The 17,062-nt window shown below is 24.8% G+C and overlaps 2 protein-coding genes across 24 annotated transcripts in view; one reads left to right on the top strand and one right to left on the bottom strand.

Moving 5' to 3' along the window:
- LOC126896169 (uncharacterized) overlaps positions 1 to 17,062 on the bottom strand; it is a 180,822-nt gene that overhangs the window by 43,677 nt on the left and 120,083 nt on the right. For 5 of the 16 annotated variants that reach the window (XM_050668722.1, XM_050668728.1, XM_050668733.1 and 2 more), the window contains exon 1: positions 8,010 to 8,094. The exons of 2 other annotated variants lie outside the window; for them this stretch is intronic. In XM_050668722.1, coding sequence (XP_050524679.1) covers positions 8,010 to 8,079 — 70 coding nt within the window. In that variant the 5' untranslated portion in view covers positions 8,080 to 8,094. Of the gene's footprint in view, positions 1 to 1,316; positions 1,389 to 1,994; positions 2,025 to 2,877; positions 2,908 to 5,506; positions 5,534 to 8,009; positions 8,102 to 8,217; positions 8,287 to 17,062 lie in introns of those variants that run through there. 9 more of the 16 variants (XM_050668716.1, XM_050668717.1, XM_050668718.1 and 6 more) reach the window with 7 other exon arrangements.
- Positions 1 to 17,062, top strand: part of LOC126896162 (uncharacterized) — a 42,966-nt gene that overhangs the window by 17,453 nt on the left and 8,451 nt on the right. Inside the window, exons 1-5 of one of the 8 annotated variants that reach the window (XM_050668691.1) lie at positions 10,125 to 10,338; positions 12,943 to 13,076; positions 15,285 to 15,326; positions 15,393 to 15,437; positions 15,683 to 15,706. The exons of 3 other annotated variants lie outside the window; for them this stretch is intronic. In XM_050668691.1, the coding sequence (XP_050524648.1) occupies positions 15,293 to 15,326; positions 15,393 to 15,437; positions 15,683 to 15,706 (103 nt within the window). In that variant the 5' untranslated portion in view covers positions 10,125 to 10,338; positions 12,943 to 13,076; positions 15,285 to 15,292. Of the gene's footprint in view, positions 1 to 10,124; positions 10,339 to 12,942; positions 13,077 to 14,976; positions 15,008 to 15,093; positions 15,149 to 15,284; positions 15,327 to 15,392; positions 15,438 to 15,682; positions 15,707 to 17,062 lie in introns of those variants that run through there. 4 more of the 8 variants (XM_050668684.1, XM_050668687.1, XM_050668686.1 and 1 more) reach the window with 4 other exon arrangements.

The raw sequence follows: 17,062 nt of genomic DNA, 5'->3' as shown, positions 1-17,062 counted from the left end.
TTGGTAATAAAAATAACAAAATTGTCGATAGCAATATCTTACACATAGATAAATAAGTCACGGGAATTCTCTTAAAATCTATACACAGAACAAATGGAATTATGGCGTCCGGATTACCGCGCTCACCGGATTATCGGGGGTCCGGACTATCGAGGCTCTACTGTATATATAATTGATGATAAGCGCGTGTCTACGGGTTGGAAAATATAGTCTACGAGTGGTGAGCGGGGTGGGGCGAATGCGTTACAACAGTATAGTCTCAAGGTCATACACGACGGGATACGCGACATAATAACACGTGCCGCGTGGAGTTACAAACTTACAAACGANACACGTGCCGCGTGGAGTTACAAACTTAAAAACGACAAACAACATACACGTGAAACTAATGTAAGCGTGTTGAAAAATAAAAACTTTTCTGTGTATTTGTTATAAGGAATCTCTGTTCGGTTTATATATTGTATTGTTGATAAGGCGCTGTAAAACGTATTGTTATATTTGGTTTTCAGTCAGTTGTCATTTTTGCTATCGTTCGATCGTCACCGCACTGTGGTAAAAATTGTAAATAATCATTATATTTTAATAAAAGGCGCCTTTATATAAGGTATAAACAATTATCGTCGTTCGTCCAAATTTTTTATATTTTTTTTTTATTTAGTCCACATCGAAGTTAAAACAGAACCGTTATTTAAAACACTTTTTTTATGAATATCTTATATATTGTTTGATTCTATTAAAAGTATAATCTATTTACATTTTATTTTTTACTGAAATTTCACTCTGACTCCTACTTTAAGGTGCTTTATAAAAAAATTATTTTGAAATAAAATTTAATTGAAGACATTTTCTCTCTCACACAATTCTTATTTTAATTATTTTACATTGTGTAGGAAATAAATACATCTTCTAATTTTAAATTAGTTAGTAACATATTATATCATATATAGTAACATATTTATAAGTACCAAAAAATTATGTTTGCACTTATTTGTAAAGAGCAAAAAATTTAATCTAAGAAATTTTTGTTTATGTGCTAGAAAAAATCATTCCAAATTACATCAGTATTTTTTGTATTAATAATGTAAAACTTTTCTATATTACCTTTCGAAAATATTATTTTATTTATGACATTATTTTTTATTAATTAAATGGTAGTAATAGTAACATGAAAGTTGAAATGTTTCAAAATTATAATTCTACGTATATATAAAACAGATAAAATGTAGAATCTAAAACTTTTGATAATAAATAATCTCTAAAGCAAGTTATAATACCAAGGCTACTCATGTCAAAAATTTGATATATTTTTTTCTTACCTTTTTCTTGATTTTTCATAATACTTTTCATAAATTCCACAAATTCCACTAATGAATTCGGACTAAATAGTTCTAATTAAAAATGAAGTAATATTTTACTAAAGTACATTTAGTATTTAATTAAATAATTATTATTTAAAATATGATTTTTATTTAATATTATATCATAAGATTTATAAAATATAAATATATATTATATGTGTTATATTATATTGTTAAGTTTACTAAAAAATGTTTGATTAAATAATGAGTATTTTATTGCAGTACAATGAATTAATTTTTATGAGCTTCAAAATATTTATTTATATTAAATTATCATTAATGATTTATACACCAATTTAATTATTTTACAATTAATCATTAACCATCATTATCCTGTGCAAAATCGCATAATAAGATTTCGCAAAATTTTCAGTAGATAATAAAACACCCACTTTGTGTTATTAACAATATAAATAGTATTTTTAATATTTTATTATCTCAAGAAAAAATAGAATATCTTTAATTGAAAGCCGCTCTAAATGTGTGTTAATATTATGTTACATTAATATTTCTCGTAAATAAATTAAATCTCAAAATGTTTAGATAAACAGTTTTGCCATAAGGACGATGATTATGTTGATGCTATGTTAATTAATAATGCAGTTAAGTTTTTTTTTATTAATTAGTATACTTTACCATCATTCTTTAGATTCTCCAATATAAAGTCTAAATTTTATAGAGNTACGTATATATAAAACAGATAAAATGTAGAATTTAAAACTTTTGATAATAAATAATCTCTAAAGCAAGTTCAAATACCATGTCTACTCATGTCAAAAATTTGATACATTTTTTTCTTACCTTTTTCTTGATTCTTCATAATACTTTCCATAAATTCCACAAATGAATTCANTTTTCATAATACTTTTCATAAATTCCACAAATTCCACTAATGAATTCGGACTAAATAGTTCTAATTAAAAATGAAGTAATATTTTACTAAAGTACATTTAGTATTTAATTAAATAATTATTATTTAAAATATGATTTTTATTTAATATTATATCATAAGATTTATAAAATATAAATATATATTATATGTGTTATATTATATTGTTAAGTTTACTAAAAAATGTTTGATTAAATAATGAGTATTTTATTGCAGTACAATGAATTAATTTTTATGAGCTTCAAAATATTTATTTATATTAAATTATCATTAATGATTTATACACCAATTTAATTATTTTACAATTAATCATTAACCATCATTATCCTGTGCAAAATCGCATAATAAGATTTCGCAAAATTTTCAGTAGATAATAAAACACCCACTTTGTGTTATTAACAATATAAATAGTATTTTTAATATTTTATTATCTCAAGAAAAAATAGAATATCTTTAATTGAAAGCCGCTCTAAATGTGTGTTAATATTATGTTACATTAATATTTCTCGTAAATAAATTAAATCTCAAAATGTTTAGATAAACAGTTTTGCCATAAGGACGATGATTATGTTGATGCTATGTTAATTAATAATGCAGTTAAGTTTTTTTTTATTAATTAGTATACTTTACCATCATTCTTTAGATTCTCCAATATAAAGTCTAAATTTTATAGAGAAATGTATAATGAAATTCAATTATTGTATATAACTATCAAATATAAGTATAAACAAGTCAATAAGTTAATTTAATTACTCTTTCGTGCATTTAACAAATAAATAACATATATTTTTGGTATTTTTCGTTAAATAAGTAAATTATGGTAAAAACATTTTTTTTTAAAGTAAGTTCAAAATATATTATCAAGCATTTTATATTCTAGTGAAATTTTAAAAATTGTAAAATTACTATTATATAAATTATGATTTTAACAGATACTCATTTTAAAAAAAAAAACTGTGCTGGGTTTTCTTTTTCTTTGAAACTACTTTATAATTTTTTATAATTTCTCCGTAAAATTATTGAATATGAAATACATACTAAATTTAATTACTATAGTTAATATTTATTCATATATAATACTTATAAATCAAAGAATTACTAATTACGATATAATTAAGAAAATAGGAGATGATGTTTATTTTGGAATATTCTATTAATTTCTTAAAATTAAAAACTACCGATTTACTTTGAAGTGTTTCTAATGATAGTTATTTTAATCCTAGTCAAATATCATCTACACTTATCTCAACTATGCTACGTTCACACTGTGCCGCGACAAACCCGTTTTTTAGCTTCGATGCTATTGGTTTTACTAAGATGTGTTTTTTTTTTTGTGTGTGTTACCACTTTTTCTCAGCTCTCACCGAACCGATTTCTTTCAATGATACGTCAAAAGATCACAAATCGTATCTAGTCGAAGACATTACCCTCAAAAATTGAAAAAAATTCCCTCGTTCCCCGTAAATGGGGGAAACATCCAAAAAAATTACAAATTTAAAAATGACTAATTTTCGAAATTTTTTTTACTAAAAACTGCCGTAACTCTTTTAGAAATAAACATATCAATATAATTCTTTTTTTTATAGATGCATGATGTCATCACCTATCATTTGGTATATTTTTTTTTTATATCTGACACTTAACCTACCCACAGGGGGGGATTTTAAATGACAACTTTTTTACAAAAAATTAATTTTTTCAACTTAACTTTTGAAAGTGTTCTGGAAGGTCTGACACTTTTATATATATCTTAAATTAAAGCTAATGTAATATACTTTATCGTGAAAAAAAATTTCGGACTTTATTTTGTCTTCACGGTGAAAAAGGCTACTAAATGCTATTATTGTGTGAAAATGTTCGATTTTGTATTTTACATTTTTAACTTTATTATGCTATAACTTTTTGAAAAATGTATGGATCATTACAATTTTTTTATGAGAAGTAGTATTTATATAGATCTTTCATTCGACATACTTTTTAAATCGGACTATTTCCCTTAATACAGAGGAGATTCAAAACATAAAAATGCATATAGAAAGTAGAACTTTTTCAACTTAACTTTTGAAAGTGTTACGGAAGGTCTGACACTTTTATATATATCTTAAATTAAAGCTAATGAAATATACTTTATAATGGTAAAAAAAAATTTTGGACTTTATTTTATCTTCATGGTGAAAACAGACATTAAACTTAATAAACAAAATACGATTTTTGTAAAAAAATTCTTTTTTATATTTTTAACTTTATAATGCTATAACTTTTTGAAAGATGTATGGATTAATATAATTCTATTTTTGTAGATGCATGGTATCTTTACCTATCATTTGGTATAATTTTTTTATAAATCTGACTTTTTACCTGCCTACAGGGGGGGATTCAAAATGACAACTTTTTCACAAAAAATCGACTTTTTCAACTTAAATTTTGAAAGTGTTCCGGAAAATCTGACACTTTTATATATACAAATATTAAATTAAAGCTAATGTAATCTACTTTATTATGTAAAAAAAAAATTTCGGACTTAATTTTGTCTTCACGGTGAAAATGGCTACCAAATGCTATTAATGTGTGGAAATTCTCAATTTTATTTTTACATTTTTAACTTTATAATGCTATAACTTATTGAAAAGTGTATTGATCAATATAATTTTTTTATGGGAAATACTATTTTTTAATAATACCTTTTTCATTCGACATACTTTATCTTAATCAGGATATTAATAAGGAACTAGCAGTTTATGAAGCTTTTGTAATAATCCACCAATTTTTTAAAATTAAACACTGTCTAAAGATTTGCATCGAAGCGTTTTTTTTTGATAGTGATTTTAATCACTGTCAGATATCATTATACTTGATCCAACTATGCCACGTCACCACTGTGCCGCGACCCCCCTGCGCTGGGTTTTTTTATTGATATTTTTACGATATTTTAATTTTGAGGTATTCTTTTAAATTTATGAAATGAAGAGTTTTTTTTTTAATCTTGGCGCTGATCGACGTATTGATCATTAAATACGATCCTGTGAGAGCTGAGAATTACATAAAAAACATATAATGGTGAAACCAATAACTTCTCAAATTCCAATAAATAAGTAATTTTATGAAAGTATTTTTAAATGTATTTATTCAAAATTAATGATTTATTAAAAATATTATATAAAATATTCAAATATTATCAACTTAACGTATAGATTTTAAAAAATAAACTTCTCATAATAATTTTATTAATTTTTTTAAAACTTATTTAATAGTTTCTTACTTGTAAAGGCCATATTATTTTTTAAAGCTAGAAAAAATGATAAAAAAACATTTTTATAAAGAAAGTTGTTATAATTTTTATAAACTTTTTGATACTGTGTATCATTAATTAAGGTACACGAGGATAGCAAAAACATTTTTTTAAACACGAACTAAATTAGCTACAAAAATGTTTCTGATGGTACAAATTTCCCTCCTATACATGTGTATATGGATGATTTTTGTAAGAAAGTGGTCAGAGTAAATTTTGCCACTTTTAGTTTATTTATTAATATTATTGCAAAAATCTGCTATGAAAAAATAAACTAAAAGGTAAATAATAATTTACTTATGTAAATTAAATTATTTGTTTATTTACTTCTCTTGGCCTACAAATATGCACTTTTTTTAATTCAGTCTTATATATTTATTAACTATGCGTCTGTCACATACTTCACATAACGCAAGTTTAACAAATGTTGGGTTTAGATTGTTAATAACTGCTGAAAAAGAAGTCAAAAATATGTTATTGACAATACATTTTCTTAGATCATTATCTATTAAACTATCTAGCTAATTATATATGTTGGCATCTGAAAAATATCAAGTTGATACTCCTATAAAGTATAAGGAATAAATAGAAAATATGATTGATAAAATAGGAGTTATCAGGTATTTTTATTTTAATTTCTCCCACATAAATGTCATCATAATCGGTTCCAGCAGTTTGATTTTTAAATCAAAATAAGTGAGAAAATATAAACCCAACCCGAATTAACTAAACCGACTAGAAAAAAAAAACAACAACCAAAAAAAAGTCTACTAAAAAATATCTGCTACGAATAAATGCACTAAAAATAACTTCGCATCTATTTACTTCAATTGACTTACAAAAATCCATTTTTTTCAATTCAGTCTTATATTCTTATGAACTATACCTCTGCTTCATAATTCAAATAACACATATAAGACTAACAAATAAATATAGTACTTAAACAGAAATTAGAAGTATATTTTTAGACTGCTTATATTACAATCAATCTATTAGGGTAATAACATACAATCATTGTTATTATTGGAGTCGGTAATGGTGGCCATACACGTTATGGTCTACCGTAGAGGTGTACCTGCTCAGGCATGCCTGTGCAGAATACTAGACGTCGGATGTATCTCCGGCGTACCAGAACGGTCTTCAGTTTTTTCACGATGGCATCGAACGAGATCACTGGCTTTGTTAGCCTTTGTGTTAATTATGAAAAAAAAAGAAACAAAACCAGCGAAAAGGAAACGAAACAAGTGGTGTAAGGAAAAATGGACGAGAAAACATACCTAAAATTACTTTCAATACATAAATACATAAGACTGAATGAAAAAAGAATATTTGTAGGTCAATTGAAGTAAATAAATAAATAATTTAATTTACATAAGTAAGTTATTATTTACTTTTTAATTCATTTTTTCATAGCAAATTTTTTAGTCAGTTTTTTTTTTTTTGTAAAAAGATTTTTAAATAATTACATTTTTCATGATAAATTCTTAGTTTTCATTAATGAAATTGTATTTATTTATTATTGTAAGTATTCTACTATTATAAATAATTATAACAGATTTACTATACAGGGTATTTGGCTAACTATGTCTCACGTAATATCTTTAAATATACAAGTGTTATAAACAAATTTTTTTTTTATCATTATGAATCTTTGATGAGCTGTTTCATATGAAAAATCAAATTTTTATCATCATCCCTTATACTTAGAACTTGTATCAACCTATACTATTTTTATATTTTTTTGTTCGTCATAAAAAAAAATTAAAAATTGTAGTAATTTGTGTGCTGTACTAGTGAGGCGGTGTGACCTAGCGCTCCATCAAAGGTAGGGCTAAGTGAGTCTGATTAGAATAGTCAATGACTACGGTATGAATATCTGTTCTGTGTATTTTTACTCAATTTTAAGTCTATTAGAATTATCCGTGTATTTATTAAAACTCTTATTCCTTATAAAAACATAAAATTTATTTATTGTAAATGACAACATACATATTTAACTAGCTTCTTAAATAAAAAATGGTCTAATTAAGAAAATGTCTGGTCGATAACAAAGTTTAACCAAAATTTGTTAAGAAGTTGTCAGTATTTTAATATATAGATTGAAAGTATGGTGCGGTTATATTATTTTTAACATTATGTATTACTCTACTATGATAGGTATTTAAAACAGTTAGTAGTCATAAAATTGGTTGATGACCTCCTAAATAGTGAAAATAAAGATAATTTAACACGTGCTATATACGTCAAATATTTAAAATTTTAAATTACCATTGCACCAAACAAAATATTATTAAAATAATGTTTATTTTAGAATATTTTAATGCGTTAATGTAAAAATAAGTATTAACTTAAAAATAAAACAATCTAATAACTGTCAGAGCTATGTCTTAAATGATAATAGCATAGTAAAAGTTTTTTTTCCTTTTTAAGAGAGAAAATGACAAAGTATAATTCAATTTTTAATTTATTTTACCTTCAGGATCAGTGCTAGAAATTTCATTTACAACACAAAAAAGAAACAGAGCCAAAATACTAATTGACATTTTTACTTCTTATTATTGCTATCTAAAATAAATAAATTAACTATAATAATCATTTAATATTTCGTAAAATAAAAAACATTTCATACAACTACTCTAACTTTTTTATAATATTAATGTTATACAAAATATTGTACTTACTCGAAAAAAGCTTTTTTCTATTAAGATAAAAATTAGAAAATCGCATTATATACTTCAATATTTTATTTGATATTTAAAATAACTAGTATATGTTGTTTTTCATTAACAGTGAAGCAATTGTCAATAAATCAAATTTATAATTAAACAATATCAGAAATATATCGTTCAAAATATGTTTTCTATTTACTTTTCCTTGTATTTATTTTAACAACTTAAAAATGATGTCATAAAATTTCATATGTATTTTTAAAATTTATCCGATATAATGTATAATTTTAATTTTTAATGTGTTAATCATATTCAATTTATATTTCATTTAAAATTTAAATAAATTTGAATATTTTGTTGCAAACTTTAGATTCTATATTTTATAACCGTAGTTTAAATAATAGACCTTTTTGGTTTTCATTTTTATATTTTACAATATTAAATAAATTTTCATGATTAAAAAATAATCATTTAGAGTCTAAAAACAAAGTTCTTTGTTATATAAAGAATTACATTTTTATAGTAATCTAATCAGATAAACCAAGTATAATATGTATTGTATGTCATTTCACCTAAAAATATTTTTACAAAATGACAAAAAGATAAACTAAACAAATTGTCATTGAACACAGGAACGGATATTTGATAGGTATGAAAAATGGACAGTGTCCATTTCTCATAACTCCTTAAGATTCGTGAGAGGTGTCCAATGGATCAACTGCGTAAATATAGTTGTCCAATTTGTCTATTTCTATGAGGCAAAATGAGGAGCTTTCTTTTGTGAATAACATGTTTGTAAGAGACGAATACGGTCAACGCATCTTCAAAATAATATGACAATTCTATTACTTATTATCATTCTTATATTTGTGATAAGCCATTAAAAAAATAATGAATCAAATTAAATTTAGGAACATTTATGTACTTTATATTCATGGTCTACGATACGCATGGAAAAATGTTATTTTTTTAATAACAATATAGGAGCTATATTCCTTTTATCTCTAATTATCTGTTAATTATTTAATAAGTCATAACTTTTAGAAAATTTAATTAAGTTACCTGATTTCAATAATTTTGAGTATCGAATAATTTAAGTTATTTTATTATCCGTGATATTAAAACTATAACATATTTGTTTCCTTTGTGAAAAATTACAAAAATATAATACTAAAATCAAAAGACATTCAAATCTGTACAATCATTCAATATCACAACAATAAAAAATGGAATTAAATGAAAAAAACACACTCTTGGCCTTAAAAAATAATAATCAGATAATAAGATATTGCTAACACATGTCAAATTTAATGAAACCATTGCACTTTCCTAGTGTTTAATCCTTAAAAGAGCCCACTAGCGTAAAAGATAAACAAAAAAGTATTTTAACAAAAAATAAATAAATAAATGTAAACACATATATATGAAAAAGACATAGCACTGACATTGAATAACAGTATGTAATCACACGGGGTCATCTGTAGACTAAGAAATTACAACGTACTGGTCGATTCATTAAAAATAAGCAACTCGTTTTTCTTTTTTTGATAACTATGCAAAATGTTTTCTTTAATTCAAAAAACCCTACAATAAAATGTAGTTAAATAAACTTTTTTCGTCCTTTCAGGAATACAAACCTATACTTTAATTTGCATTAATGGGAACTGCTATTTTATCTTTATTGAGATGATAAAAAAACATTCCTAACAATATTGCTTTCATAATTTTTTTTATCCAATAAAATATTCTTCCATTATTGCTTTATTAATTTTAGCGATTTTTGACCAATATTCTATTGATAATTTGATGTTTAACATACAGTAGTCGTCAACAGATACAACTCGATATTATCCATCATACAGAAATATAATCCTTATAATTCATGTCTATCAATAGTACCACACTCTAATATTCAATCAAAGTTTATCATTGTGCATTGTTTAGCGATTGGTTGTCGCGGTCGCATCGCACTTCAGGTGTTATCGTTGAATGGCGATCGCGGTGCTTCCTCTTCACGACCGATAAAGTCAGGCCATGTAAGGTGGGCGACGGGCGGCGTGAACCGGTCTTGCTGACGCCGGCATTATGTTTTTTATGTTCTGAAGAAGTATTGTACGGATCTCAATTGACTCGGTAAGATAAAATTTATATAAATTGATCTGTGTTTGATATACACCTTTTCCTTTTCGCATTAAAATTACTATTTCAAATAATATTATCAAAAATTGAACTTCCCAGTGTAACAAATTATTTATTTATTAATTACCTAACACTCCAACATAATGTGAAAAAATGTTTTTGTTTAATACTACTAAAATAATTTATGAACAATTGAAACATATTATAATTGACTTCAATATTATTTATACTAAAGTAATAATGGATTTGTATTTAAATCCAAAACTTTAAATAATTTAAAAACGCAAATGATTGATCAGATAAAAAAATAATGACTAAAAGAACAAAATCGTTTTAAATTTTTTTTTTTTTGATCATATCATCAAACTTAAAATATCGGTTTCCATTGATGTTATGATGTTATCCCTGAAAGGATGGAAAAAAATTTAATTTCATATTATTGTAGAGTTTTTTTATTAAACAATATTTGTCTATACGATAATTTTATGTTGTTTATAATAACCAAGAAAATTATTGTCTTTACTAAACAAATACAATATTTTTCAAAAATAATTTAAATTTACAAATATGTTTGATCTAAATCATACTCATACCTATTTTGCAAGAACGATATAATATTATTTTTTTACGACGTATAATTATATATTCCGACGCTACTGTTTCTTAGGTAAAAATATTCTTTTAAATGCGACCTAACAAGGTTCAAACAAGACTGTAGTTTAAGTGATATGAGAGGTGGAATATTCCTCCAAGACAAATTAAGATTTTTTAGTCGACTAATTTATGATTTAACGACAATTAACGACTCACTATAATTTAATTGAGCAGTTAAGAGTTTTTCAGCTCTTAAAGTTTTCTTTATTAATTTATATTTTGTGTTACACCCCATAAACTAATTAATATTTATGCTTTGATGAATTATCTTTTGTAATATAGTCAAAATATTTTAAATTAACTAACACAACAATTTTAAATTATAGTTTTAAACATTTGGAATATTGGAAATTTCTATTTTTACCAACAGGCTAAGCAGTTTATTGTAACACTGTTTATTCAACTTTTATAAAAATTTAAACATAAATGTTTATATTATATTATCGCCAGAGACTATATGAAATAATCTGTGATACTGCATTACCATATTGATGTAAAATTTTCTTTATTGTTAACTATTTGAAATTGTTTTATTTATTTTTGAGTTTATTTTGCAATTCCGTCAATATCATGCGGTTTTAGGCTGTTTAATTGCGCCGTGAAGTTAAAAGTAGACTATTTTGTGTCTATAACGTAAATTGTTCCGCGGACAGCAATTTTAAAAGTCCGTTTTCGGCCAAAATTTTGTCGAGTTTTTCTGTTTGTCCAATTAACAAATTAAATGTTTGTAATCGGTTTTAAATAATATCAATTTCATTATCGCGGTCGGATAACGTGTCGAATTTTTTTTCCAAAAAGTCCATACTACTATTTTTTGTGTTATCTAAAAATTTTATTTGGCTTATGCTTTCGACGCCGCCCTATTGATTTTTGCAACATCGTCAAAAATAGTTTTGTTAGCTGTTTTTTGGTTTCCGTATCCAAGTTTTCGATTTTAAATTTATTATTCTGTCGGATTTAGTTTCCTGCGAATTTATGTTACGTTTCCGCAATTCTTTATTTATTTCGTCGATTTTATTTCCATTAATTGTTTAATCATTTTAATATAAATGAATATACTTTAATGATTAGGTTAGCATTAACGAAAAAAAACTTTTTCTAATATCCCAAACTTATCTATTTCCGTGTTAGCGGTCTAATAAATATAAATCTGTTATAATTAAAAAAAATTGTATTATTTTCACGGTAATTATAGTTATTTTTTAATAATAATTATTTTATAATAATTAATTATTAATTAAAATAATTGCCAAACTACTTTTTTCTTTCTTTGTTAAACAATAAAAAGAGAAAAAAAATGTGTAGTTCGGTACTTTTTATTATTTCCGCGTTCAAAGAATATAATCAAACTTATTTATTTCCGTCGGTACTGTTTAATAAAATCGGTTTTTAATACTTTTGCGGTAATAAATAAGTTAAAGACGATCTAACTAGTTCTCTGTTAGTACTTTAACATATTTCCGCGGTATTATTCGGCTCCAGACTTATTTATTTCCGTAATGTCGGTTTAATAAATACAGTTCGGCTGTTTACACTTTTATATATGTTTACTCGGTACGGTAATTTCTCAAATTTTATATAAAATTTTCTTAGAAATAAAACGTTTAACCTATTTATCTTCGTAGGTTCGGTTTAATAAATAAAGTCAGTAGTTTAGCTAATTTTTTTATTCTCGCGGCACCGTAACGTAAGCGCGTATCGCCGGCCGTCAAAAAAAATAAGTATACTGCACAAAAAAAACTAAAATCGCAAAAAAAATGTTTTACACAGATAATTTGTACTTACGATTTTTTTCTGTTTTCTTCACAAATTAGTTCGTCCAGTCGACTGCACTAATTGTCGCTGTAGCGCTAAGCGATGACAACAAATTCTAACTAAGTTAATTTGAATTAAAGTAAACTGAAACTTAAATAATAAGCTCCACACGATTACTTTATTTTACAGATATGATAAATATATTACGACGAACTGTATCAGTACACGATTCAACAGAGATAATTATATAACAACAAACTATGACAATACGTGCACAGACCAAGAAAATACATTTATACAAATATTGTAAAATTTAAAATAAAGTAAGACTCTATTCTATTTAAATAAGTAATAAGAGACCAGTGTTGCTACAACAAAGTGTATGGATGATAAATCCGACATAATGTAAATAATTTGTTTTTAGTATGTAAAAAAATAAATATACAGAGTGTCCTACCATTCGTGTGTGGTTTCCATTAATTTTTATGTGTACATGATATTTTAATATGAAAACAAATATTTTTTATAATTATTTTTTCTGAAAATCTAAAAATCTCAAATTATCGTATACTCCTTTTCCTTCAACGACTGATTCGAAAGGGAACTTAAATTGCACTGTCTGTACTTTTGGGAAATCTGGCATCAGCTTTATAATCTGCATTTATACCACTGTTATAATGCATTTTATCAATATTATTAACAAAATGTCTTAAAAAGTTGTCATTTGAAGCTGTCGTTCCATTGACTAATTTATAACAATTTTAGCACATTGCTGTTAAATGTTATTATGATTCGATTTGCTTAGAAAAAATTCACCAAAACAAATAATTAAACGGTATATTTTCCTCTGAATTATAATTTTCTAAAATATCAATAATTGTGTTGATATTTATTCTTTTGTTTACTAAAGGTAACACACAGTGGTACGTAGTTAACACGTACCACTGCAATCAACCAGTTATGACTTAATTGGGAGCGATAGGCTTGGGCATATCTGTTTGCTATCAGTAAATAGGCCTCTCTAACACAGCCATACCAAGTGAAAGTAATAATAACTTGTCACGGGGTAGTTATCCGAATGGTAAAGTGATCATTGGGATCCTCTATGGCATCAGGCGCACCTTAGAGTATTCAGCTTTAACACAGCATCGAGCTCTGCTATGATGGACCTTTATTTCTCGACTATTTATGGTATCTACACGAATAAAAATATTGGAAAACCACAAAACAACGATTAATTATCTTAAGTGGTAGTCAAACTGCTCTCAAAGCTAGTTCTTGAATGTATGGAAACTTTAGAATCACTAGCAACATTCTATAAAGATACACTAACATGGGTACCACAGCACAGCGGTATGACTGGTAATTAAAAAACAGACTCTCAAGCGAGAAAAAGTGTAGAAAACATCTACGTCGAACCAGAACCAGTGGTGGGACTATGTCTATTAAATATTCTATAAAGATAATATTCTGAAATCTCATTTGCTATGATAAAATTGATAAAGTAATAAAGGCTATTTATTGATGTTGATCGATAAGATAAAAAATCAACTCATTAGTTAAAATAAAATGGTTACTATTTAACTAATTACAATTAAAAGTAGTGTAATCCAAAACGTCAACACATAACTGAAAACGTGGATATATCCGTAAACATTTTAAGCAAAAGAAAAGTACAGTTGCAATTATGTGAATTTTCTTCAGTGAATAATTTTAGCTTCGATGCGTTTTATTACTATTTACATGTAAAATTAGCTTAAAAAAATTAATTAGATCACGATATTGCCTTGCAAAAATAGATTTCGCCATTATAAATGATTTCTTCTTTGGTTCAATTTAAATATAAAGTATGTCTTATATGATGAATTGCAATCTCTATTATTGTTGAAATGTGTTTGTTAATTAAAAATTATAGAAGGGTTGATTAGTAGAAGATCTTAAAAATGCCATCTGTACTGTGTATACATAAATAAAATTATTTTTAACATGAAATTAGCAATCAATTTTTAGATTAAAAATGATTTTTCAACTACTTACAATTAAGTAGTAAAAACACCTTTGTTTACCTTGAAAATATTTTTAAGATTTTCTTTTTGGCATTCATTATTAAGTCTCGCTTGCTTAATGTTTACACAAGAACAAGTATAAATAGGTAATTGAACATAAAAGAATTTATTATATCAGTAACTTCATTTTTTTTTTTGTAACTATACATTTTTTTTTGTTTTTTTTTTTTTTATTTTTTTTTATAATGGTAAGCTAAACAGAAAATCAAAAATTGTATAAACTTAGATTGATGAATAAAAATCTATCCAATAATATAATACATTTATTTGTTAGGGATCTAATGTTAAATTGATATACCTAGTAATTTTTATACTTTTTTCAAATAAAGGTAATGTTATTTGAATTTATTATATTATTTTATATGTTTACTGAATTTTATCCCATTAGTTTAAAGAATTAATAAACTCAATAATAATAATAGTATTTACGTCGATTAATTAATTAAACGTATTATATATTTTCAGCATTTAGTATGCACTCTAGTATTAGAGCTAGATCGAAATACGGTAAATTGTATAAATTGATAAATGTATAATAATTATTACAACACGCTTTTGTCTTTGCTTTTTTAGGAAATTTACTGAGATTTCTTTGTTTTGAATTATTTAATGATTCCGGTAATTTTTTCTTTATAAAACTAAGTTGAGTAATATTAAACATCAAATAAATTTTCAATGATATAAATATTTACTAGAAAAATAATAAAAACAACTAATAATTTTGAAATTAAATTTTTCATGTGTTTTTAAAAATTTTAGTATAACAAAACATTTTAATTTACATACAATGATGAAATTTTATGATAATTAAAATGTAAGTTAATTACTTCAACACTTTGTTTATTTACTTACTTCTATTTTAGACGATGATCAAATTTCGACTCAAGGTAAAATTTGAATTCAAAGTCTTAATTATACGTAATTAATAAAAATTATTACTTTATTAAGATAGTTTATAGTACTACTAAAAAAAGGTTGTTTTATTTTCATAAAAATATAATAAAATAAATGTTGTAAAATATAAATACGTGTTAAGTATAATTGCAATGTTCCAACAATTATTTTAATAATTAAACCATTATATTTTACACATTAAAGTACGACAAAAATTTATTTGTTCAATAGTAAACGCCTTGCGCCATACACATGTATTTAAAAATTACACATGGCATAATATTTAGAAAATAAAAAAAGATTTTACACTACGCCAATTCTAAAGTAAACTTAAGCTTAAATGTATAAAAATTGAAATTATATGTATACTATAGATTTTTTCATACACAGAAACTACGAAACATCTTTCTAACAAAAATCGACTTAATATACAGGTAACTAGAAAGTCAAAGTCACAAATAAACGTGCCTAAGGGTTTACTCTCAAAAAAGCCTCAAAAAAAGCAAAATAAGGTCCTTTTTTACAAAACAAAAAATAATAAAAGGATCCACGAAAACGTTTTTACATTGGGTAACCAAAAAAAAATTATTAATATACTACTTAATATTTCTTTCATACTTTTTTCGATATTTAGAATTTTTATTTGATTTTCATAAAAAGTTTTATTTTTAACTTAAGTTAAGTTAATAGATCTCTACACCAGTTGCGCTTTAAGCGTCTCGGAGGATTACCAGGAATAACATTAGTTGAAAGACTTTTTATTAGGGGATTTGAGTGGGAGGCTAGTCGAGTGTGGAATCTTTTATAATATGTTATTGCTTCTTCTTTAACAGTTTTAATTTTTAGATCATAATGTAGGGCATAATTTGATACGTATAGAGGGGAGTTAGTTAATTTTCTTAAAGAAATATTTTGAAATGCCTGAATACGATTTATATTTGATTTTTTAGCATTTCCCATAGTTATAGACCATAGGTCCAAATGGGTTTAATAAGGGACATTTTTTACGATTTCATTAAAATTATTTTCAATAAATGAAAATATATATTTAATGAAAATTGTGATTTTTTTTATTTTAAAGGCCGATTTCTAATAGTAGAACAATTTTCGAACAAAATTCTTTTTCTAATATTGTAATACACTTTAAAAACTTTAATTATGTATAAGTTAAAAAACGCAATTATTCCGGCAAATTTTCAAAATGTAAATTGAATAAATATATGTTGTAGATTTTTTCCGTNATCTAAAGATTAAAATTAATTACCATTTAAATTTTAAATTTGTTTTTGTTCTTCTGATAAATTAGCGTGTCACCTCTTAGAAAAATCTTAGAAACAGAATTAATATAA

Source organism: Daktulosphaira vitifoliae, unplaced genomic scaffold (assembly GCF_025091365.1).
Source record: "Daktulosphaira vitifoliae isolate Bord-2020 unplaced genomic scaffold, ASM2509136v1 Scaffold_1, whole genome shotgun sequence".
NCBI lineage: Eukaryota > Metazoa > Arthropoda > Insecta > Hemiptera > Phylloxeridae > Daktulosphaira > Daktulosphaira vitifoliae.
This window is presented reverse-complemented; position numbering and strand designations above follow the sequence as displayed.